Source organism: Oncorhynchus tshawytscha, linkage group LG27, assembly GCF_018296145.1.
Source record: "Oncorhynchus tshawytscha isolate Ot180627B linkage group LG27, Otsh_v2.0, whole genome shotgun sequence".
NCBI classification, from domain to species: domain Eukaryota; kingdom Metazoa; phylum Chordata; class Actinopteri; order Salmoniformes; family Salmonidae; genus Oncorhynchus; species Oncorhynchus tshawytscha.
The window spans coordinates 12,280,372-12,303,491 of record NC_056455.1 but is presented as its reverse complement, the minus strand read 5'-3'; the positions used below and the strand labels follow the sequence as shown (position 1 = coordinate 12,303,491).

General features: G+C 41.8%; 3 protein-coding genes across 4 annotated transcripts; all 3 read left to right on the top strand.

Annotated features, from left to right (window-relative positions):
- The first annotated feature begins 887 nt into the window (after window positions 1–887).
- On the top strand, window positions 888–7,341 carry LOC112226078 (intercellular adhesion molecule 1). The gene is made up of 8 exons (XM_024390300.2): window positions 888–1,119; window positions 1,639–1,914; window positions 2,007–2,336; window positions 2,443–2,793; window positions 2,918–3,181; window positions 3,272–3,601; window positions 3,858–4,100; window positions 4,879–7,341. The coding sequence occupies exons 1-8, from the start codon at window positions 1,059–1,061 to the stop codon at window positions 5,103–5,105; spliced, it is 2,082 nt and encodes a 693-aa protein (XP_024246068.2). The 5' UTR covers window positions 888–1,058; the 3' UTR covers window positions 5,106–7,341.
- A 1,740-nt stretch (window positions 7,342–9,081) lies between these two features.
- Window positions 9,082–19,442, top strand: LOC112226084 (intercellular adhesion molecule 1). 2 transcript variants are annotated; one of them, XM_024390317.2, is made up of 5 exons: window positions 9,082–9,215; window positions 15,871–16,146; window positions 16,237–16,566; window positions 16,774–17,013; window positions 17,550–19,442. In XM_024390317.2, the coding sequence occupies exons 2-5, from the start codon at window positions 15,984–15,986 to the stop codon at window positions 17,660–17,662; spliced, it is 846 nt and encodes a 281-aa protein (XP_024246085.1). In that variant the 5' UTR covers window positions 9,082–9,215; window positions 15,871–15,983; the 3' UTR covers window positions 17,663–19,442. The 2 variants fall into 2 exon arrangements, with proteins under 2 accessions (XP_024246085.1, XP_024246083.1); XM_024390315.2 differs by lacking the exon at window positions 9,082–9,215 and adding an exon at window positions 13,582–14,170.
- A 1,013-nt stretch (window positions 19,443–20,455) lies between these two features.
- On the top strand, window positions 20,456–22,994 carry LOC112226086 (hemicentin-1). The gene is made up of 5 exons (XM_024390319.2): window positions 20,456–20,673; window positions 21,222–21,488; window positions 21,693–22,025; window positions 22,146–22,397; window positions 22,667–22,994. Exons 1-4 carry the CDS (start codon window positions 20,622–20,624, stop codon window positions 22,394–22,396), a joined length of 903 nt encoding a protein of 300 aa, XP_024246087.1. The 5' UTR covers window positions 20,456–20,621; the 3' UTR covers window position 22,397; window positions 22,667–22,994.
- Window positions 22,995–23,120: the final 126 nt, after the last annotated feature.

Below are 23,120 nucleotides of genomic sequence, written 5' to 3'. Positions count from 1 at the left end.
GCAACCCACCCGAGCTTCCCCTGGCCTGCACACAATCTTCCCCGTTTTTCAATAAATACCTTGGTCACTTTATCCCAGTCTCCTCGTCTGAGTCTGCTCTTGGGTTCCCCTGTTCCACCCGGTGTAACTATCTTGTCATTTTCCATCAATCTTTTTAGTTCCCTGACTATAGGCATGCCTTGTGATTGGGCTACACACAATCCACAACTAGGCTATAAAAAAAAATAAAAACTATTGATCCTCTTTGACTGAATGATATGCCTACTACTGGTGTTTTCTGAATTGTTTCATTTCTTTCTGAACAGACAAAAATTCTATAATTTTGGCAAATGTATTTCAATTTATCAGTGGTGAAATAAATGATTAAGAGCAACGCTGAGGAGATGACAGTTGCAAGCTCGTATCTATCAGAGCAGAGAGAGGTCACAATGTGAATGTCAAATCTAGTTCTATGAGAGATACAGGCGCGCTTCTCTCTCCGACCACAGGCGTTGGTCTGTAGACCCTACAATGTTTCGCAAACCATAAACCGTGTCGGGCCCAACTCGAATCAATTCTTACTGTAGAATATCAGGCACGTTTTCACATTACGTTTTTTAGGAGGCAGAATTAATACAGAGCAGGCAACTTGAATGAACTCTGATTGCTTTTATTATAATGTTTACATTACAAACAGTGGAAATCATTTTTCATGCGAAGAGAGCTACCGCATCATGGAAAATGGGTTCCGGAATGAAAAAGTCCAAACGAGGTGCCGGGTCCTGTTCCATGGAAATTCCCCAAGTTTATATTGTTAGGTTTCTTGCGCTTGATGGCTGAAATCGTTCGAAGGGGTCTTCCAATAAAGAGCACGTGACTTCTCAGTCTTTCCCGGTCCTGTTCTTGTAATTCAATACAGAGCCAAAATATAATGTGAGACAACTGACCGCTGCGCCTGTTGAAGAGTTGGGCTGTAGTATGCATGTGGGGACTGGACACTTGGACATCAGACACTGACCGCAAGGAATACCTACATTTTTCTACGTCTTTCTGGGAATAAAATATTAGTTTAATATCAAATGTGTGAAATAATATTTAGTCGGATTTTTCTTGGGTTTCCCGTACTTCTCTGGATGGCAGGTACAGTTAGTTTTGTTATACCGGTATTGAAAGATTTACGAATTTCAAGCAGAATAGGAACATTGATAACGCTAAACTATACCAGACATTCCAGTTAAGAGGGGTAAGAACAATTAAAATCCGCAATAACTGGATCGTCTTTCATAGTGCCCAGAGATAAACTAAGAACCAATAAAACGTTTTGGAATAACCAGGAGAGGGCAATGTAGTAGCGAATAAGATCTGTATGCTGGCAGTGAAGATGATGTGACATATGACACAAAATGTATTTTTTTTAAAGTTGTGTCTTAATGGTTATGTCTTTGTCCAATATAAAACGTTCAAAAATGTATTTCCTAGATTTCGATTACTGATTAGCAACTGCCTTCTGAAAAAGGCAACTCATTTGAACCTCTTGTTAGTTTACCATTCATCATTCTAGGCCTAGACATAGGATAATTTTTGTTTAAAGCTACAGTATGTCTGTTTGAGAATGCAAATGAGCTGATTATGGTCTCTGCCATGTGGTCTGACCTGTAGGTGGGCTGGCACATGCCTCCTGTCCTCTTGAGCTCAACCCTCCCAGATTGGTGGTGAGATATGGAGACTCAGTCTCAGTCAACTGCAGCACATCATCCACAGACCACGAGGGGATGGGCTGGGAGGCCACATTCGGAGGTACAGGTTTAGAACCAGATGTCATTGTTGTCACCTGGACTGTGAAGAATTTGACAGACTGGACAATACAACCTAAATGCTACATCACATCAAAAGATGGAAAGCAGTGTTTGGAAACGTTCCCTGTCATTTTATACAGTAAGTTGTTTTTCTTTTGCGTCTTGTAGTGAGTTTGGTCAGTGAAAAAACTATTATTTTGTTCTCACTACATGTAACTATTTTGTCTCTAGAGACTCCAGACAGAGTCTCCATCTCTGTTCTGAACCACTCTGGTCCCATGGTGGAGGGGACACAGTACCAGCTGCAGTGTGACATTCAGAACATCGCTCCTCTACAGAACCTGGTTGTGAAGTGGTACAAAGGGAATAAACCCTTAGATAATGTAATTTACAGTAACATCAGTAAAAGACCAGAGGATGTGTCAGCTACTCTGATGATCAGCCCCAATAGAAATGATGATGGAGCTCAGTATAGATGTAGAGCAGAACTGGACCTGGGACCAGAGGGACCACAACCCCATCCTACAGTGACATCAGAACCTCTCAGCATTACTGTGCACTGTGAGTTTATCAATACTCGATCTTGCCTCTGTACCCCTGACCAGGAGGGAAGTTCTACAACTGTGTACGTTTGAAACTGTCTAAAAGCACCTCCTTTTCTCCTCAGACGCTCCTGAGTTCCTTCCAGGAAATGACACAGTGGAGGTGAGTGCAGGCAGTGATGTGTCTCTGGACTGCAGTGCTGAGGGGAACCCTCCTCCTGAGCTGAGGTGGACCAACAACACTGCAGAGGGAAATGCCAATGAGACCACTGTGGGGCACCTGCGTACTCTCAATATCTCCAGAGTAACAGCTAATGCAACTTACAACTGCACAGTCACAAATAGACTGGGCTCCATCACCAAGCAGATACATGTCTTAGTAGATGTACCTCCACAACAACACCCAACGATGTTCTCCACAGCACCCTCAACTCCAGGAACTATGACCACCCTTCCAGGAACAGCCAAGCCAAAAGGTATTTTCCAGCTCATCTCTGTGCTCACATTATTTAATTCACCCTCACTTATCTCACAAGGCAGAACAGTTTATATTTGATGTGGATTTCACATTGATGTCTTCATTCTTGTATGTTTTTACAGTAGTTACCTTTCCTCTTGAGCTCAACCCTCCCAGAGTGGTGGTGAGATATAGAGACTCAGTCTCAGTAAAATGCAGCACATCATCTACAGACCATGATGGGATGGGCTGGGAGGCCACATTCGGAGGTACAAGTTTAGAACAAGATGTCAACGTTGTCACCTGGACTGTGGAAAACCTTACTGATTGGACAATAGAACCCAAATGCTACATCAATCTCAATGATGGTGAACAACCCTCAATAGTACTTCCAGTCATTCTCTACAGTGAGTATTTTCCTCCTTGTGAAAGGTATGTTTCTATTTAACTGTATATCAGCATTGAGGGTTTTTTACATTGTTGAACCTCATCTACAGAGACTCCAGACAGAGTCTCCATCTCTGTTCTGAACCACTCTGGTCCCATGGTGGAGGGGACACAGTACCAGCTGCAGTGTGACATTCAGAACATCACTCCTCTACAGAACCTGGTTGTGAAGTGGTACAAAGGGAATGAACCCTTAGATAATGTAACTTACAGTAACATCAGTAAAAGACCAGAGGATGTGTCAGCTACTCTGATGATCAGCCCCAGTAAAGATGATAATGGAACTCAGTATAGATGTAGAGCAGAACTGGACCTGGGACCAGAGGGACCACAACCCCATCCTACAGTGACATCAGAACCTCTCAGCATTACTGTGCACTGTGAGTTGCTGAGAACTGTTCATATATACAAACCATGCTAACGTTGTATAACGTTTGATAATATCTTGTCTCGAAGCACATTCCATAATTGCCTAATGTTCTACGGTGAAGTCTCACTCCACTGTCTTTTAATGTTAGAAGAAAATAATCAAACGTACAATTGTGTTTGTTTCTTTCACTGCAGTAATTCATTCAAGAAATGTGTTGTCATATTTTCACCACCCGCCTTGTTACTCCCTCCCTCTCTCTCTCTAAGATAAGCCATGCATCAATGCATCTCGACTGCCAGTGAGGATACCTGTGTTCAGGGGCTATCCTGAGGAGTTAGTGTGTGAGGCTGAGGGTTACCCACAGCCCAGGATAAAGTGGGTCTATGACCCAGCGAAGCATGTCAGTGAGGCGGGAGGCAACCTGACTGTCTTTGAGGCAGGGCTCTACAACTGCACCGCCACCAACGACGTGGCGACGAGCTTCATTGTGGTAGAGATGGTTTTAAATGGTAATGGAACCTTTATTAAACTGTATTAAACCCTTTATTAACCCATTATTTACTGTTTATGTAAGTCTTGTAGGACGTTTTCTTCTTGCTGGTCTGCTTCCTCCTCCCGTCTTTCTGGTCTCCTTTCTCTCTTTGTGTCTGCTATTCTTTGGTTGACGGATTAATGTTCTCTGAACAAATTGTCTTATTAACTTTTCACTCTGCAGTTTTCCTCATTGTCCTTTACCCGTTGACTAATCCAATACCTCTTAGTTACTGGTTTCTGAACTGCTCTCCTCCTGCCACATTCTGTAGTCAGATACATGTAGTACATCTCTGTTGTGTGAGGGAGTTTGAACCAAAGCTGAAAAACATGAGGAGATGACGAGGGGAAAGTATATTTTCGTACACATATTAGATCAGGCATCAAACAAACTCCTTGGGGAGGGCACCTGGTGAGGCTAGGTAGAACATCCATCATTCATTGAAGAGTGTTGGGTAAAGTTGTTGAATATTTGGCAGTTTAGCTCAGTACTGACTGTTTCCTTGTAGAAGACTATTTCAAGGGTAAAGTTGAGCAATGTCCCAACTCTTACGGTATGTTGAAGATATATGTAGATATGACTGGTGGGATCATGTAATATGTGCTTATTCTTTCCTGTTGGAGGAAGTAGGATAAATCAGTGTATTGACGCTTCTCTATTTGATGGTGAAAATGGTTCAGTCTGAGGTGGCGCCAGAACCTTAACAGAGTGTGATGGATTAATGGGTGTTTGTTGTTATGTCTCTCTGGTCACAGAGGACTACCTGCGCCTCATAGCGGGCTTCGTGGCCTTCATGGTCATGGTCATCTTGGTCATCTTGGTCGTCATCTACTTCATCTACTACAAGAACACCAAGATGGGCCGCTACAGCCTGAAGAAGGCCAAGCTCAGCAGTACGCCCAACGGCAACGTGGCGCAGAACGGCGGCCGGGACACTCTGCTCCCGATGACTGAACTGTCTCAGCCAAACATCTACTTCTAGGAGAACCGAGTTTTATTGGGATGGGCCACTGAATGAAGAGCCCTCTTTCCCTGCTGAGAGACTAAGTGACTAAGTGAGAGACCAAGTGGTTGAGGTGGTTGAGGGGCTGGTCACAACTCATTCAGCTGTCAGATGCAGGTCTGGATTGTGATAGTTGGGAGTGTCTCCTGACTCTCCTCCAACCTCCCTATGCTTCATATGCACTCCCTTTCCTCTTTAGCACTAAGATGTTAAGTACAGATCAGTCCCTCTATTTCCCCTTCTACTGAAGAACCTGATGAGGTAGAATAACCTCTGTTTTTTAGTGTGAGCTATATGATCTATTCTACACATTCAAAGTGTAGCTGATCTTTTCTCTGAAGGACAAGAAGGGGCAGCAAATGGACAAGGTGAAAGCTTTTTGGGAATTGGCTTAATTGAAATATATGTTTTATATGACTGGTTTTGGAAAAACTGGTTTGTGTTGCATAAGCACCAACAAGGGAATTGTTATGTCATTTTGAATGTCTTTTTAAAGTTTTTTTAGTTTGGTCTGACAATGTAATTTCTGTCACATTAAGCAATTGCTTGAAGAGCAGCACATGGTTAAAATTGTGAGAATGTCTCCTTTGCCTGGATGTGATGTCTTGCTTGTGACAAGAAGCTTGGAGTGTAAACCTGCAGTACAATGGAGGCTGCTGAGGGGAAGGCGGCTCATAATAATGGCTGGAACGGAGTGAATGGAATGGCATCAAACACGTGGAAACCATGTTTGATGTATTTGATACCATTCCACTAATTCCACTCCAGCCATTACCACGAGCCCGTCTTCCCCAATTAAGGTGCTACCAACCTCCTGTGCTACAGTATATGCACACAACCTCTTTAGGTTGTGAGCACAATGATCACTGAAACCAATTAATGTAGCCTACATGTGAAAAGTATTATTTCCCCAGAGTACGAATTATATCGTGACATGAAGGGGGTCTCCAGTTTTTTACGCGACTTCCTACATTTTTTGGGGGGGGGACTAATAGTAAAGATGTATTGTAATGGTAAACATTATTACCTTTTAATTTGGCATGAACACAAACAGTCATGATGCGTTCATCTGATTCTCAAAGAAATCACTTTAAAAAATGAAGCTACCTGTGCACTTTTGTTCACAAAATAATTCCAGCTTCCAACAGTGCACCCGCCATTTCATGAAGGGAAAGAGACATCTGTTACAAAACACCAAAAAGTGTGAGGACATTCGGCGATTGTCAGGAAGCCTACACTCTTGTAGCCTGAATTCATTGATGCGTCTTGCTGACAAATTGACAGAAAAAAATATATAAAAATCTGGACACCTGAAAAGGGGCTGAAATACGGGACGCAACTACAGCTGTCTGTCCCAAGCTCATGCTAGGGCCCAGTTGAAACATTGTTGCAAAGCTCAAAACAGACATCAGAGAGGCAGACAGGCGGAGAATGAATGCGATTGAAAGAACAGTGGGGAACTCATTTAGGGGAGCTCATGTCTCATTTGGGGGTCAGAGCAACTCTGTTACTACTCTACACTGTTCCACTGCATCTGGAGTGTTCAGTGTTTTAACTGCATCACTGTAATGCCTGACTGCATCTGAGTTCTGAATGTGTGGAGGTACAGGCTGGTGGCGGTGGTGTATCACCGTCCAAACTGCAGCAACTACGTGATGCCATCGCGTCAGCATGGACCAACATCCCTGTGGAACGTTTTTTGACTTGTAGAATCCATGTCCCGAATAATTCAGGCTGTTCTGGAGGCAAAGGGGGTCTGACCCGGAACTAGATGGGTGTACCTAATAAACTGGCCAGGGAGTGTATATAACTACAATGTAAATGCATACGTTTTAGGCTACTTCATGTGAACTCAAAGCCTTTTGTGTATGTAATATAAAATATAGAACTGTATATTTATTAAAGTCTGTTAAAATGAGTGCCTCAACATTTAAGGGCCCATAGAGTACCTGGCGAATAGATTGAAAGGTGGGGGGGCTTATAGGGAAGGAGAGAACATATTGTACAAAGGGATGGTCAGTATCGAATTTCTATCAATATTGGTCCTCTGGTTGTTAGGAGAGAAAGTATCTCCCCTGATCCCCTTTCGCCACTGTGTGTAGTCTACACAAACTTCTGTGGCTTTTGTTTCACAGTCCTCTCATGTCAATACTACTGTATTAAGAAACCTTTTGTAAAATATTGCTTTGAGTTATCATTAAAATATTTAGTTTTTTATTATGATAATTATTGTTGTATTCAGTGGCGACCCGTCATTTGAGACCCATATTTTTAGCAAAACAATGATGTGTATATATATATATATATATATATATAAGTAATATGTGGTAATATATATATATATATACTAACAACTTGGGGGAATGCTTGCCTGTTTTGCATGTTATTTTGGCATTTATACGTGTCAAAATATATATATAATTGGGTTAATAAAGCTGAATACAAACATGGTCTCTTTCTTTGTTTTCTTGAGTAAGGCAGCTCCAAAATGCAGGTGTTTCATCACAGCTCAATGCTTTCTGTGGTGGTGGGGCGGGTCAGCAGAAAATAAGAACAATTCGCTGTGATTGGCTCAGTGTTCTGTCACTCATGGGGACCTTATGCAATCGCCAAGCTTCAGTCATTAGTAAGGGTAGACATCCAACATTTCAGGCCTTTGGGTCCTGCCATAGAGTTATATTAGAAGTGCCCTTCCAAGAAGGCTCAAGGTCATTGGCCACAAAAATGATGTCAAATCACATGTACAGTAGCTTTGATTGGACTGATCATGTCAACATTATACTTTCCTAATCTTAGCTAGTAGTCATCATCATGAATCATGTCTACTGGCAAATCCTTTTTAATCCTTGTCATATTAAGAGAAATAATGAAGAGAAAATAAGGCCATTCGACAAACATTACACAACAATTTGGACTGCTGTTGGGACTCTTTATGTAGGCCCTAACAGTTTATGGGCACCTTTTCTCATCGTTATAGTGTAATTCATGTGTTGTATTGTGTTGTGTAGTGGCTTTGCTGGCATGCATCCCACTTTTTTTTTTGCCCCACCAAGATGTACATGCTAAAATCGTCACTGATTGTATTGTGAAAATGACTGAAAAAACAATTGAGGAAAATGTGTTAAGATTGCTCTAAAAATAGGTTTATCTAACACAAACATCAAAATGTCCTTGTCAGGAAGTAAATTATATATTTCAAAATATTCTTTAACTGTTACATTTGTAGCCACAAAATGTAATTTAGGCCCCTATGGCTTTGCCTAATACATGCTCACCAGACCGGACACTTCGCAAGCGCGAGCATTGCAAAATAAATGTAGAAATCCATGTTATTCAAGTATTGCACCCACGCTGCTCGCACATGCCAAAGAGCGTCTGTGTTGCCAAGGGCTAAAAGGCTGCGCGCATGCGCCATCTACTCCGAAAATTAATCCACACAATAAACGGCCAAACGAATCGTTTCTAGTCATCTCTCCTCCTTCCAGGCTTTTTCATCTTTGAATTTATATGGTGATTGGCATCTACACTTTCATAGTATTACCACGACAACCGGCAAAACATTTAGTATTTTAATCACCCACGTGGGTATAACCAATGAGGAGATGGCACTTGGGTATCTGCTTCTATAAACCAATGAGGAGATGGGAGAGGCAGGACTTGCAGCTGATCTGTGTCAGAAATTTGGAATGACTTCTATTTTACATGCTGACCAGACCGGACAAGTCGCGTGCACGAGCATCACCAAATAAATGTAGAAATCCATGTTATTCAATTATTGCACCCACACTGCTCACATGCCAACGAGCCTCTGAGTTGCCAAGGGCTAAAATAGAACTCCTTTCTATTTCTGACGCAGATCGCGCTGCAAGTCCTGCCTCTCCCATCTCCTCATTGGTTATACCCACGTGGGTGATTGAAAGACTAAAAGTTTTGTCGGTTGTCGTGGTAATACTATAAAAGTGTAGATGGATCACCATATAAATTCAAAAGATGAAAAAGCCTGGAAGGAGGAGAGATGACTAGAAATGATTTGATTGGCCGTTTTATGTGTGGATTAATTGTCGGAGTAGAGGACCTTGTGCATTTCAGGTAAACTAACAACTCAATGTTTATATCCCAGGACAAATTAGCTAGCAACAGCAAGCTAGTTAAATAGGACAAATTAGCTAGCAAGGTAACTAGCTAAATTGCCATACATGTTTAATGCTTTTCGACCTGTCCCCAAATGAATGTCATTGGTTCAGAGTTTGTTTTGATATGTTAACCTGCGTGTAGTGATCGCGTTTGGTGTAAGGGGACAAAATACATTTATGTACGAAGGCGGTTTGGGTTCCATGTTAGCCCTAATGAATTATCGAAGAGACCTGAACACGTACTAATTTGTTCATTTCAAAGAATCTATCTCATAAGATTTGTGTGATTTTCATAACTTTATTTTTATTGTACGTTGCTCATATGAGGAATCTACAGGATTTCAAAACAGCGGGTCATCATTCTGATCTTGCACAACATTTCCTTTGCGACGCGCGCTTTGGGAACTACGTCATCGATTAAGCAACGGAAGCCCATTCATTTTCTATGAAGGAAGAGAAGTGTGCGGGGCGAGGGAGCGTGAACAGGGTGGGACCAAAATTGTTGAAAGTCCGTATATCCATAATCTTTGGGAAAGTTTAACTATTGAACTTTTGTCGCTTACGCGACATCTCGTTGCTATTGACCAATCGAAGCTCACCATGGTTTCCAGACCCTACTGGATTGGCTGTTGATACTTAGCAGTATATGGCTTTCTAGCACCAACATGAGGGCGGTGATTCAGGGTTGCCATGTTCGCGATTTTCGTACAATTGAGCAACTTTGAAAACGATGACGCGGATGAAAATGTATCCTAATTCACTATGACCTGCTGCTGACAGTTTCTGAGTGATGATGGGGAGGGCCAGAGGGGTTGTGTGTGTGTGTGTGTGTGTGTGTGTGTGTGTGTGTGTGTGTGTGTGTGTTAAGATGCTTATTTACAAAGACGGCTTTGGAACAGCAGGTTAACTGCCTTGTTCAGAACAAAATATTTATACCTTGTTAGCTTGAGGATTCAATCTAGCAACCTTTTGGTTGCTGGCCCAAATACAACCCTTTAACTATTTGCACATCGTTACAACACTCTATATAGAAATAATATGACATTTGAAATGTCTTTATTTTGGAACTTCTGTGAGTGTAATGTTTATGTTAATTTGTATTGTTTATTTCACTTTTGTTTTTTATTTACTTCCCTTGCTTTGGCAATGTCAACATATGTTTCCCATGCCTGTGTAACCGATGTGAAATGGCCAGCTCGTTAGCATGGTGCGCGCGAATAGCGTTTCAATCGGTTTAGCGTTTCAAATTGAATTTTTAGCAGTTGTAGGTAGGCTATTTAGATTGTCATTATGGCGTTCTATTTCCAAACCTTTTTCTATAAAACATTAACACGCTAGAACTGATGCGCATCAAGAAATAACGGCACAAAACTTTAGGTGGTCTAGTGCGCATTAGATAAATTCACTAGGTGGTTTAAACTGCATTCTAATGTCGACTTTGCTTATTTAAAACCATAGTAAGCGAAGTGTTTTACACATGCTCAGTGGAAATTTTAAATTGAAGTTATGGAACTCCCTCGCATGCTTCTGTTAAGGGAAAAAGACCACAATGAAACTGACATTAAAAGTGGAAATGATATCCCACATTTGTATCTGTTGGCCATCATGTAGCCTATTAAATTCTATGTCTATGGCGGCTACTGTAGCCTAGAATTTGATACATGACTATATTACTGGAGTCATTGCAAATCGATTTGTGCAAGTGTAACGGATGTGAAACGGCTAGCTAATTAGCGGTGGTGGCGCTAAATAGCATTTCAATCGGTGACGTCACTTGCTCTGAGACCTTGAATTAGTAGTTCCCTTTGCTCTGCAAGGGCCGCGGCTTTTGGGTAACGATGCTTCGTGGGTGACTTGTTGATGTGTGCAGAGGGTCCCTGGTTGGCGCCCGGGTATGGGCGAGAGGACGGTCTAAAGTTATACTGTTACACAACTTAATAAATAGCCTATACCTTCACTTTATTGTTGTTGTAGCCTTGTGTTATTATGTAATTATTAATGGCCATGTTTAGTTAACAGTTCTAGTGCGATTGCCGATCAGCTGTAATTAGAATGCATTCGATTGAAGGTAACAGTCAGTCAGATTAGGCTACAGGTAAAACTAAATAAAACACTGAATGACAAGCATAGGCCTATTCAGTTCATATCCATATTATTAATATTTGATTCAGTGATTAAAATTACGACCCCATTCTTACTAGCCTGTTCCAACAGGGCAACAGAAACTCTTCTTTCCTCAAAATCGCCTCGCTACTCATGTTGAATAAATGAGTCTGTCAATTTGAACAAAGCAAACTGCTAAATCGTTCATTTTACATCTTGCCTACATCTTGCCTAGGTTACTTTAGGCCATCTCAATTTAGATGTAAATCAAATCAAATCAAATCTAATTTTATTTGTCACATACACATGGTTAGCAGATGTTAATGCGAGTGTAGCGAAATGCTTGTGCTTCTAGTTCCGACAATGCAGTAATAACGAACAAGTAATCTAACTAACAATTCCAAAAAAACTACTGTCTTATACACAGTGTAAGGGGATAAAGAATATGTACATAAGGATATATGAATGAGTGATGGTACAGAGCAGCATAGGCAAGATACAGTAGATGATATCGAGTACAGTATATACATATGAGATAAGTATGTAAACCAAGTGGCATAGTTAAAGTGGCTAGTGATACATGTATTACATAAGGATGCAGTCGATGATATAGAGTACAGTATCAACGTATGCATATGAGATGAATAATGTAGGGTAAGTAACATTATATAAGGTAGCATTGTTTAAAGTGGCTAGTGATATATTTACATCATTTCCCATCAATTCCCATGATTAAAGTGGCTGGAGTAGAGTCAGTGTCATTGACAGTGTGTTGGCAGTAGCCACTCAATGTTAGTGGTGGCTGTTTAACAGTCTGATGGCCTTGAGATAGAAGCTGTTTTTCAGTCTCTCGGTCCCAGCTTTGATGCACCTGTACTGACCTCGCCTTCTGGATGACAGCGGGGTGAACAGGCAGTGGCTCGGGTGGTTGATGTCCTTGATGATCTTTATGGCCTTCCTGTAGCATCGGGTGGTGTAGGTGTCCTGGAGGGCAGGTAGTTTGCCCCCGGTGATGCGTTGCGCAGACCTCACTACCCTCTGGAGAGCCTTACGGTTGAGGGCGGTGCAGTTGCCATACCAGGCGGTGATACAGCCCGCCAGGATGCTCTCGATTGTGCATCTGTAGAAGTTTGTGAGTGCTTTTGGTGACAAGCCGAATTTCTTCAGCCTCCTGAGGTTGAAGAGGCGCTGCTGCGCCTTCCTCACGATGCTGTCTGTGTGAGTGGACCAATTCAGTTTGTCTGTGATGTGTATGCCGAGGAACTTAAAACTTGCTACCCTCTCCACTACTGTTCCATCGATGTGGATGGGGGTGTTCCCTCTGCTGTTTCCTGAAGTCCACAATCATCTCCTTAGTTTTGTTGACGTTGAGTGTGAGGTTATTTTCCTGACACCACACTCCGAGGGCCCTCACCTCCTCCCTGTAGGCCGTCTCGTCGTTGTTGGTAATCAAGCCTACCACTGTTGTGTCGTCCGCAAACTTGATGATTGAGTTGGAGGCGTGCATGGCCACGCAGTCGTGGGTGAACAGGGAGTACAGGAGAGGGCTCAGAACGCACCCTTGTGGGGCCCCAGTGTTGAGGATCAGCGGGGAGGAGATGTTGTTGCCTACCCTCACCACCTGGGGGCGGCCCGTCAGGAAGTCCAGTACCCAGTTGCACAGGGCGGGGTCGAGACCCAGGGTCTCGAGCTTGATGACGAGCTTGGAGGGTACTATGGTGTTGAATGCCGAGCTGTAGTCGATGAACAGCATTCTCACATAGGTATTCCTCTTGTCCAGATGGGTTAGGGCAGTGTGCAGTGTGGTTGAGATTGCATCGTCTGGACCTATTTGGGCGGTAAGCAAATTGGAGTGGGTCAATCACTGGCTATAGGCTACCTGCATCTAGTTAACCAAACCATGGCAGAGTTACAGTCATGAACCCAGATTTTAGTCAGTAGGCCTAGCCTATGCCTATTGAAATGACAAGTCAATCTCGCAAATAGGCCATTTATAACTGTTTATAGTCTTAACATCTTGCACATAATAAAGTCACAAATGGCAGTAAATTGCCCAACATTAATTTTTTAAGTGTGTGGTTTGAGCCCTGAATGCTGATTGACTGAAAGCTGTGGGTATATCAGACCATATACCACAGTTATGACAAATTACTTTTTACTGTTCTAATTATGTTGGTAACCAATTTATAATATCAATAAGGCACCGCTGCGGGTTTGTGGTATCAAGGCACTATGCATTGTAGCCTTTAGCCATGGTATATTGGCCATATATGGTACCACACCTCCCCAGGCCTTATTGCTTAATCATAGCAGTCAAACAAGTTAAATCAACATCCAATGATAAAAAAATATCTGGCGAGTTTAATGAGTGCTAATTATAATTTCTCTTGCACCATATTTAAATTCATTTTAGTCAAGTTAGCTCGCAATAATTATTGTTTTGATAGAAAACCGAATTTAGCTCCATACGTCATTACAAGTTACGTTGATATGTATTCTTAATTCGCTCGATGACGTTATGGAAAAGGCTTATATTGATTAAATGTCCCAGCTCCTCTCAGGCATTGGGGGAGGGTTTAAAAAAATGTGATTTGGCTAGCAATTTATTCTGACATGGCAACCCATGGATGGATAGAGGATGTGTACTCGTGTGGGAAAGCGTTTGTGTGCGCTGCTGCTTTTAGTTTCGATTACCATAGTTATACGTTTTCAAGGTGACGGTCAACATTGGGATATATTTGCTGGATAAAATAAATATGGTGAAAGGACTTTATGGATTTCTGACACTCGGTGTGTTGGTGTTTACAGGTAGGGTCTACAGATCAATGTTACTACTTTTTTGTTAAACTACAGATGTTTGCTGTTCCCGTTACGGTATGAGTTTCCCATTATGTTTAAACAACTCAATTACTATTTAATTATATTTTCAGGGTATGATGATTAACTTACTGGAAGTCATAGTGAACTTGTTTTTGACTATTTGAAGTCCAATCTCTCCCACTGAATCAATATGTCTCTGATCAAGAAAGAGCTCTATTGATGGGTGTGGTCGATTCATTTGGAAGAAAAGCAATTGCTTTTCTCTCTCGAATTTGGTCCCTTAGAACTGTTTCCCAAACTGTGGGGCGGTCCCCCTAAGGTGCAATTTCGAAATTGGGTAGTGTGTCATCAGTTCCTCTTGTCATGTCAGCCATTGTATACCTTAGAGAGATATTTATAACTTGTCAGAAATGTCCAGATCAACTAGCCCAGGTGTACTCAACTACTATTTGAGAAGGTCCGGTCACACAAATTTCCTAGGAGGTAAAATTCTGGGTTGGTATTATCTTTATCTGCATAGTAACAAACCTCCACCTCGCAAGTCACGACCCATATGACTTCAAATTGTTCACAATCCTTTTGTTGACAGAAAGAACATTTAGCATGATTTAAGCTAATTTCCCCAAAATGCTCCATATTTTGCTATGGGCGGGGATAATATTTTTGCGGTTTTAAAGCAAATTTCTGGCAATTATACAAATTTAGCATTGTCTTAAATGTGTTCATATGATAGCTGAGTGAGTCAACAAAATCAATGGGGGACTCCTGGGGGTCGAGGCACACATTATGGCCATGATCACTACAAGATTTAGATAGCTGGTTAGCCTAACATACCTACCTAGCTAACATGGGTTAGTTGATCAACTGTGCATTTCTGACAGATTAGAAATAGCTCTCTAATGTCTGTCAGTGAATGACACAACAAGAGGAAAACTTCCCATACACTACCAAATGCAAAAAATTGCACCTTGTGCATTCTGCTGTTACAGCTCTCAACCACATGAATACATTGAAAGCCTGAGTTAAAAAAAACATTTTTTAAAGTCGGGACACATGTCAGCATATGTTTAAAAAAAAATAAAAAATGACCCATAGATTTTGTTGTAATGTTTGAGTCACTTAGATACACATTAGACATGGCAAAATGTATAGAATAAAAATGTTACATTTTCTCAGTGCTTCATGAAAAAAATGGTAGAATTGCAGAAAATAAGCTTTAAACCTGAATGATTTTCTCTTCGCCAACCAGAGGGGTGTGAACAGTTTTTGACATGAAAAGTGCTTTTGCCCATAGAAATAGACGCGGCTCGTGCGCAGGGTGGCACGGATTGTTCCCCAATGCTGGAAGGGGGGTATGAGTGCAGAAGTTTGGGAATCCCTGCCTTAGAGCACTATCAATATTAAAACAAGTTTCATTCATTTACTCCCTTGTTCCTGACTTGACTGAGTGACATTGCTTCTGCTAGTTGTTAAAAAACAATAGGCAACTTTCTCACCCTCTGATAGTGAAATGTATGGCCACAGTCAAACCAGTTGTCTTGGCCAGCAGAGAGTTTGTGATACAAACCAGCAAAAATACTAGCAAAGATATATTTATTGACAGACAATGTATTGTGATGTCAGTGTTACTTTATGGTTGTATGTAATCATTGCCATGTTGTTCACATGTCATGTGCTCTGACCGGTAGGTGGGCCTACACATGCCTCCTTTCCTCTTGAGCTCAACCCTCCCAGAGTGGTGGTGAGATATGGAGACTCAGTCTCAGTCACCTGCAGCACATCATCCACAGACTATGAGGGGATGGGCTGGGAGGCCACATTCGGAGGTAAAAGTTTAGAACAAGATGTCAACGTTGTCACCTGGACTGTGGAAAACCTTACTGATTGGACAATAGAACCCAAATGCTACATCAATCTCAATGATGGTGAACAACCCTCAATAGTACTTCCAGTCATTCTCTACAGTGAGTATTTTCCTCCTTGTGAAAGGTATGTTTCTATTTAACTGTATATCAGCATTGAGAGTTTTTTACATTGTTGAACCTCGTCTACAGAGACTCCAGACAGAGTCTCCATCTCTGTTCTGAGCCACTCTGGTCCCATGGTGGAGGGGACACAGTACCAGCTGCAGTGTGACATTCAGAACATCACTCCTCGACAGAACCTGGTTGTGAAGTGGTACAAAGGGAATAAACTCTTAGATATTGTAACTTACAGTAACGTCAGTAAGAGACCAGAGGATGTGTCAGCTACTCTGATGATCAGCCCCAATAGAAATGATGATGGAGCTCAGTATAGATGTATTTCAGAACTGGACCTGGGACCAGAGGGACCACAACCCCATCCAACAGTGACATCAGAACCTCTCAAAATTAATGTGCACTGTGAGTTCCCTCTAGTCTTATTTTCAATCATTCCATTCATGTTTACAGCTGATCATTTAGTTTGATCTGATACCCTACTGTGATATTTAACGGAGTATTCCAATAATCTGTTATCTTCTCATGGTTTCACCCTCCCAAAACTCTGAATCTTGTGGGAACAGTCCATGTTGATTGGTTATGTTTATCTTATTTCTCCTCATTCTTCAGACCCCCCAACCTTTTCCAGACCTGAAGCTGAGAACCACCTGGACATCAGAGTGGGGGAGGAAATCACCTTAAACTGCACGGCTACTGGAAGGCCCACTCCTAAGTACAGGTGGCAGTCTTCAGATTTCCAAGAAGCTCTTTTCACCCCCCCGTCCGAGGTCCCAGGAACCTACACCTGCACTGCCTACAATCAGATAGGCGAGATCAGCAAGACATTCACTGTGAATCCCAAACCTAAAGGTAGGATCATGTTTATAATTAGTACCTAGTCTTATCTTTTTCACAAATGCTTCTATTCTCACCTACTACCCCTCCCTCTTCCCCTCTTGTTCCCCCTTCACTCACTTACTAGGTGCATTCGTGTTACCCTTTACCAGAATGAGACTGTCCATTGGTACGGGTACATCGTTAGATGACCACAAGTACTTTGTTACTTTGCAATTATTACATTGTAACTACACTGTACATATGAAACTAGCTACCATGGAAATATGTTTTTCAGGACATTTCATGTAAAGTGGGACCCAATTTTCCTGTACCATGAATATGTGTTACTTTCTTAATATTTCCCAAATAGACTGCTCTGAGAAATGTCTCCTTTGACAGTATATTTAAATGTCTAAATATTGCTCCTGTTTCTCCAGGCAGTCGTGGAACCACTGCAGGGATAGTGGTGGTCATGCCGGCTTTCTTTGCTCTAGTGTCTGTCTGTCTGTCTGTGTGGTGCATCACAAACAAATAAATAAACCCTCATTAACCACACCCTCTTCCCACAGGGGACAGAACAAAGTTCTGGGTCATCATAGGATTTGGCCTGGGCCTGGCCATTGTGGTCGTGATTGTCTATGCCGTTGTCAAATACAGAGCAGGTCCCAACTCCATCATCTGACCAGGCCAGAGGAAGAGCAATTCTATCGCCAGTGTGACCAGCAGGACTTCCTCAATAGACACTGTATGAATAAGAATGGTTGTTTATTGAATTACTATGATGGAACGCTTCAATCCTGAATGGCTTATAAATCCAAAGAGTGCTTTCTATTAGCCTTCTCCAACCAATAGCTTTGTGCCATTTGGACGTGGTGATGCGTTGTTTTGAATGTGTCTTGGGCTGTGTCCGTGTGAGCATGTTGCGTGACACTACAAATCATTCATTCACATGCATGTGTGTCCTGTTTTATTATTTATTTTATAATCAAGCATACCTGAATGTAGTCTCTTCTCACAGCCACTGTGTCTCTGTCACGCAGGTAAAGCGGCTGTATAAACAGGCTAGCCTGATCGCTGTAGTCCGATGACCGCACCAAGTGACCTTATGTGACTGTACAGTGAGAAATGAGCCATGCAATGCATCACTTCCTGTCTAATGCCTTTTTTTTCCTTGTTGCTCTAAAATGGTGGTACCAGAGCCTTTTAACCGATTTAAGTTTGCTGGTCCAAGAGCCACAGGAAGCTTCTCTTCACTATTGCTAATTTTGTTCTCTGCCCACACTCTTCCGCTATCTCTCTTTTACTGTCACAGCACCCTTGATTCTCAGTAATGTCTGTATGTTTGATGATAGCTTTAATTGTTTCTTTCACTTTCTCAACCTATATCTGCAGACCATAGGGAAGCGAACATGAATCCCATGGACACAGTCTCAGGGCTGTGAGGAGAGAAAGGCCACTGATGTGTTTTATCTAGCTCAGGTATTTTAATAGTCTACACAGTCATATCTCACCATAGGTGGCTCCCGTGGTCCTTTACGATGTTGCTATACTGTGTGTTAGTCGAAACAATACTCTGTTTTGACGAGTGGAGTGGCACAGTCCTTCAATCGTTGTCTTTTTTTTGTTGAATCACAATCAGAGGTTTGTTTATTTTTTTTGTATAACAATTTTAAAACATTCATGCTAGATATTTCAAGGTATGGTTACAGTGTTAAGTGCAAAGTATGTTCAGTTCACGTTGTACAGGGCTGGAATAGCATTGGTACGGTTTGAAATGGTGCTTGTAAGGTCCACAGAACTATTTGAGTTGCACGATGTAAACTAGCTTTTTACATGTGATGTTTGTGTCGCTAACTAACTATGTGTATATTGTCCATTTGATTTCAGCACTGAATGTTGTTATATGCCATCTTTAACAGTTGCTAACACTCATTCTCTACTTTATTTAGACATTTTTGTCAGCTTGCTTATGTTTATATGACTCGTGATATCTGTGTGTTTCCATCTGACTGCCCTTCCGTTCAGACATTTAGTTATCTATTCGGAATGTCAGTACTTGTTAGGCTCAGCATTGTCAGATTCAGTTTCAGGAAGTGTTCTACTGCAACTGATTTAGGTTAGAATGATGCTGTCTTTCATTTCCATTTCAATAGTGCTCCAAAATTGGTTGACAGTTTTGCATCGACAATGCAGGAGATGTTTACCATGCATACACAGCATTCGCTGTCAAACATCAACCAGCTATGCTCATTGAGTTAAAGCTTTGAAAGAATCAGTCTTTCACTGTGACATGTTCCTCTACTGTCTTTTGTATGCCATTGGGAACCTTTCTCTCATACATCACTGTAACACTGACACCTCCATACTAATCACTACAAACTAAGGTCCATGTAAAGCGACGAATGGAAGTCCATCTGTTATCCTGCCTACAGTGGCTCATATAAATACTTCCTTTTTCAGAATTGAGTGTGTGTCCTTTTTGTGTCTCTCTGGTTCTGCTTCATCCTGGTGAAGGGGACTTCTGCCCTGCCAAGAAACACTTTGTGTGTGCAGCCTGACTGTTGCTATAACAACCTGGCTGCAGTGTAGACTTATAAGGGCAATTTGCCAGCACATTTAGTCCTAGAGCAAAAACATGTTATATTATACACACATGATCATTTTCAGAAACAAGTGTACAATAGTGTACTTCCACAACAAACAAGGGCACAGCATAGAAACACAAAACAGAGTCGACATACTGTAGACACAGAATTGGCAGCTGAGCCTTCTATAAATACACCCAATAAGCATCCAATTACTGAGCAATGTTTCTGGCAGCCTGGTCACGGCTGGTGCTGTTGTGCAGTGGTGGTACATTCTGATCACAGTGTGAGGCCTACACACTACATACCGGACAACAAGTCCAACAATCCAACCTGCTGAGTCTTGACAAAGCATGGGGTCTCCAAGCAGTGTGCGCATGGGAATCAAACATGCCTGCAGAAAAGAGAGTAGAACTGCAATGTGAGTTCTCTCAAACCATCTATGTATATGAATCCGCAGTCACACGGGAACTGTTTGAGGCAAGTTACCACAGGTCATTGGGGTTTCATTTCAGATTAAAGAACTGAAAATTGTAACCGTAGCACCCTTCTGAAGTCCTAGAACTCTGTATGGGTATTTTCTAAAAACAGAAAAGAGCTGTCATAGTAATAGCTCGGGGTTGTGCTGCTGTAACAATACACGATAGCGAACAAAAATACAAAAGATCTAGGCTGAGATTCTAGGAGTAGGAACACATATTGGGCTGAAATATATCATGGGTCTGATATTTTAACTCTCATTGAACATTAAATACAGATTCTAACTAAACCACAAATAAATGATTAAAGGAAGAATTTCCCCTGTGGGATGTAGGCCTAATGAGTTACCATTGAGGAGGTCTGGCCTTGATGCCTGTCAAACTTCCTTAGCCCCCTCTTCTCCCCCTCGGGGCCCTGCAGTCAGACACAGACTACGGTATGAGAGCCCTCGTTTGGTGAGGGAGGGCTTTTGTTAGTAATCACAGTTCACTTTGGAGTTGCCAAGCAGGACCAAGTCGGAATTCCACTCGCCTTTCAACTCCGACCATAGTGGACCTCATCAAAGTCTGCAAAAAGATGGAAAACTACTTTCTAAAATGGATCCTAACCTTTTGCATGTTCTGCACCGGTAAGATGTTGCAAGAGACAACATTTTATTATTCATAAGATTTGCTTATTCTCTGTGGAGTTGAGGGTTATGGGGCATCTGCAGTAGAGGCCCCCTTTGTATTGACGAGTTTGTAGTCTGAAGACGTTTTTTGGCAATAGAATTGGTCATAAATGGTTTTAAAGCACTTTGGCGAAATACTATTATATAATATTGCGTATATGAGTGTGTGAATTATTTACCTGTGCTTTGTCCACTGAAATTAAATTTGCAACCCAGAGATGATGGCAAAGTGAAACCTGCATCCCACCCAGGCTTATATCCACAGTGATACAAACTGATCATAAACACCTGCTAAAGTCACACAATCAAATCACTGCAAGCAACATTTTCCTGGTATCTGTAAATGTGATTTTATTTAACAAATATGAATGTTTCGGATATGCCAGCAATAATATAACTTTCTAACTAGATTATGTGATGATCACGATGATAATGAAAAAGATTGTGAAAATGATGATGCTGATGAAGACAATGTAACGATGATGATGATATTGTCCATGTCTCAGTGTCAGGTGAAGGATGCTCTCTGGAGCTGAAACCCTCCAGGGTGGTGGTGGGGTTTGGGGAGGCTGTGTCTGTCAGCTGTGAGGCCTCTCGCCCGGTGCGTGTCCTAGGCTGGGAGTCAGCCATCGGGGCAGCACACACCCAACAGGATCGTGCTGTCCAATGGAAGGTGGACAGTCTGATCGACTGGATCGAGGAGCCTATCTGCTACGGAGTCTTCTTCACTGCACCCAGACAGTGTGAGGAGAAACTCAACCTCATCCTTTACAGTGAGTCAACCTGGCCTACATAAAGCTGGCTTTTTAAAATCTTAGCTCAATTTAAGGCAGAGCATGGCTGCAGTACATGCATCAGGCCATACTTCATAATGATGAATTCTATTTGTGGCGACTACTACTACATGTACGTGTTGTGGCGACTACTACTACATGTACGTGTTGTGCTTGACCCACTAACCAGCTGATCTTTCACAGAGACTCCAGACAGTGTCACTATCAGCTCAGCGAACCACACTGGTCCCATGTTGGAGGGGAAAGAGTACCAGCTGCTCTGTGATGTCCAGAACATCGCCCCCGTTCAATACCTCACCCTGAGGTGGTACAGAGGGCAGACTGAAGTTTACAACCACTCTTTCTCTGATCTGACCCCTGCCTCCCCTGTCCAAGTATCCTCCATCCTCCTGATCACCCCAACCAAAGCTGATAACGGAGCCCAGTACAAGTGCGTGGCTCAGCTGGACTTGGGACCAGAGGGACCACAACCGCCTCCTTCAGTGACATCAGAGCCTCTCAACGTCTCTGTGCACTGTGAGTCTATTGACACAACCCAACCATTAATAGTTTCATGAGAAACAATGAAATCCAATTGTGTTTGTGTATTCATTTATATGCAATATCCATCCCTTTCCCTTATACTTATTTTCTCAGACCCCCCATCCTTCCTCAGTCCTGAGGCTGAGACCCTGGACATCGGTGTAGGGGATGAAATCACATTAAACTGCACGGCTACAGGAAGCCCCAGTCCTGTGTACAGCTGGCAGTCTTCAGATCCCAAAGAGAAGATGGAGGACCAACCTGTTTTTACCTCTTCCTCCTTGCTTCCAGGGACCTACACCTGCATTTCCTCTAATAAGATTGGCAAGAAGAGTAAGCAGTTCATCATCAAGACTAAGTCTTAAGGTAGGAGGACACAGTGAAGGGGGCATTGTTAAATGCAAACATTTAGAGGATAGAACTAGCATTCTCTACCATCATACTTGTTATAGAAGCCATTGATATTATTTGGTATGTAATCTGAGGAGTCAGAAGGTAAAAAAGGGCCACGTTGGAGGTATGTGACTTTTCCCACAGTGGAGTGTTGGCTTTACAAAACAAAAGTCCAAGTTTGGGGGATTAGCAGAGGGAAGATATTTTCTGTCTCTAATATCAATTGCACGGTTTTGTTACAGGTGTGAGAGCGTCATCATTGTCAGCCAGACCATCGCACAGAAAAAAAGGAATCGCCTTACATTTTTAAAGACTTTGGTCATGTAATAGTTTATAGTATCATATTATTGTGTTATGATTGATTCTTGTTGTTATTGCAACATAAAGTATACTTTGACGTGTTTAAATATATATGTAGGGTATACAGTTCACTTTCAGTGTGGAGAACCCTAGAACGCGAGGCAGTGTGAATAATTCTATCCATTAATTAGCTATCCATTAACTTTATTGTTGTTTGTTCTTTCTCTCTTTATTATGTGTCATAAAAACACTAATAAAATTACTAATTTATATTTGTTGTATTATTATCAATGATGGTAGGCTATTATTATTAAATCTACTAAATAATATATATCTATTTTTTATTATAAAAATATTATGCTCCACCCACATGCCTTTGCCTTGACGTTCTTCAAT

Excerpts from the sequence above, each read along its gene's own strand:
- LOC112226086 (XM_024390319.2), top strand. The coding sequence starts at position 20,622 with ATGGAAAACTACTTTCTAAAATGGATCCTAACCTTTTGCATGTTCTGC. Across the intron at positions 20,674-21,221 it reads CTTTTGCATGTTCTGCACCG|TGTCAGGTGAAGGATGCTCT; the intron begins GTAAGATGTTGC and ends TCCATGTCTCAG. Across the intron at positions 21,489-21,692 it reads ACTCAACCTCATCCTTTACA|AGACTCCAGACAGTGTCACT; the intron begins GTGAGTCAACCT and ends GATCTTTCACAG.
- LOC112226084 (XM_024390315.2), top strand. The coding sequence starts at position 14,119 with ATGGTGAAAGGACTTTATGGATTTCTGACACTCGGTGTGTTGGTGTTT. Across the intron at positions 16,147-16,236 it reads ACTTCCAGTCATTCTCTACA|AGACTCCAGACAGAGTCTCC; the intron begins GTGAGTATTTTC and ends CCTCGTCTACAG. Across the intron at positions 17,014-17,549 it reads TGTGAATCCCAAACCTAAAG|GGGACAGAACAAAGTTCTGG; the intron begins GTAGGATCATGT and ends CTCTTCCCACAG.
- LOC112226078 (XM_024390300.2), top strand. The coding sequence starts at position 1,059 with ATGTGTGAAATAATATTTAGTCGGATTTTTCTTGGGTTTCCCGTACTT. Across the intron at positions 1,120-1,638 it reads CGTACTTCTCTGGATGGCAG|GTGGGCTGGCACATGCCTCC; the intron begins GTACAGTTAGTT and ends TCTGACCTGTAG. Across the intron at positions 2,337-2,442 it reads TCTCAGCATTACTGTGCACT|ACGCTCCTGAGTTCCTTCCA; the intron begins GTGAGTTTATCA and ends TTTTCTCCTCAG.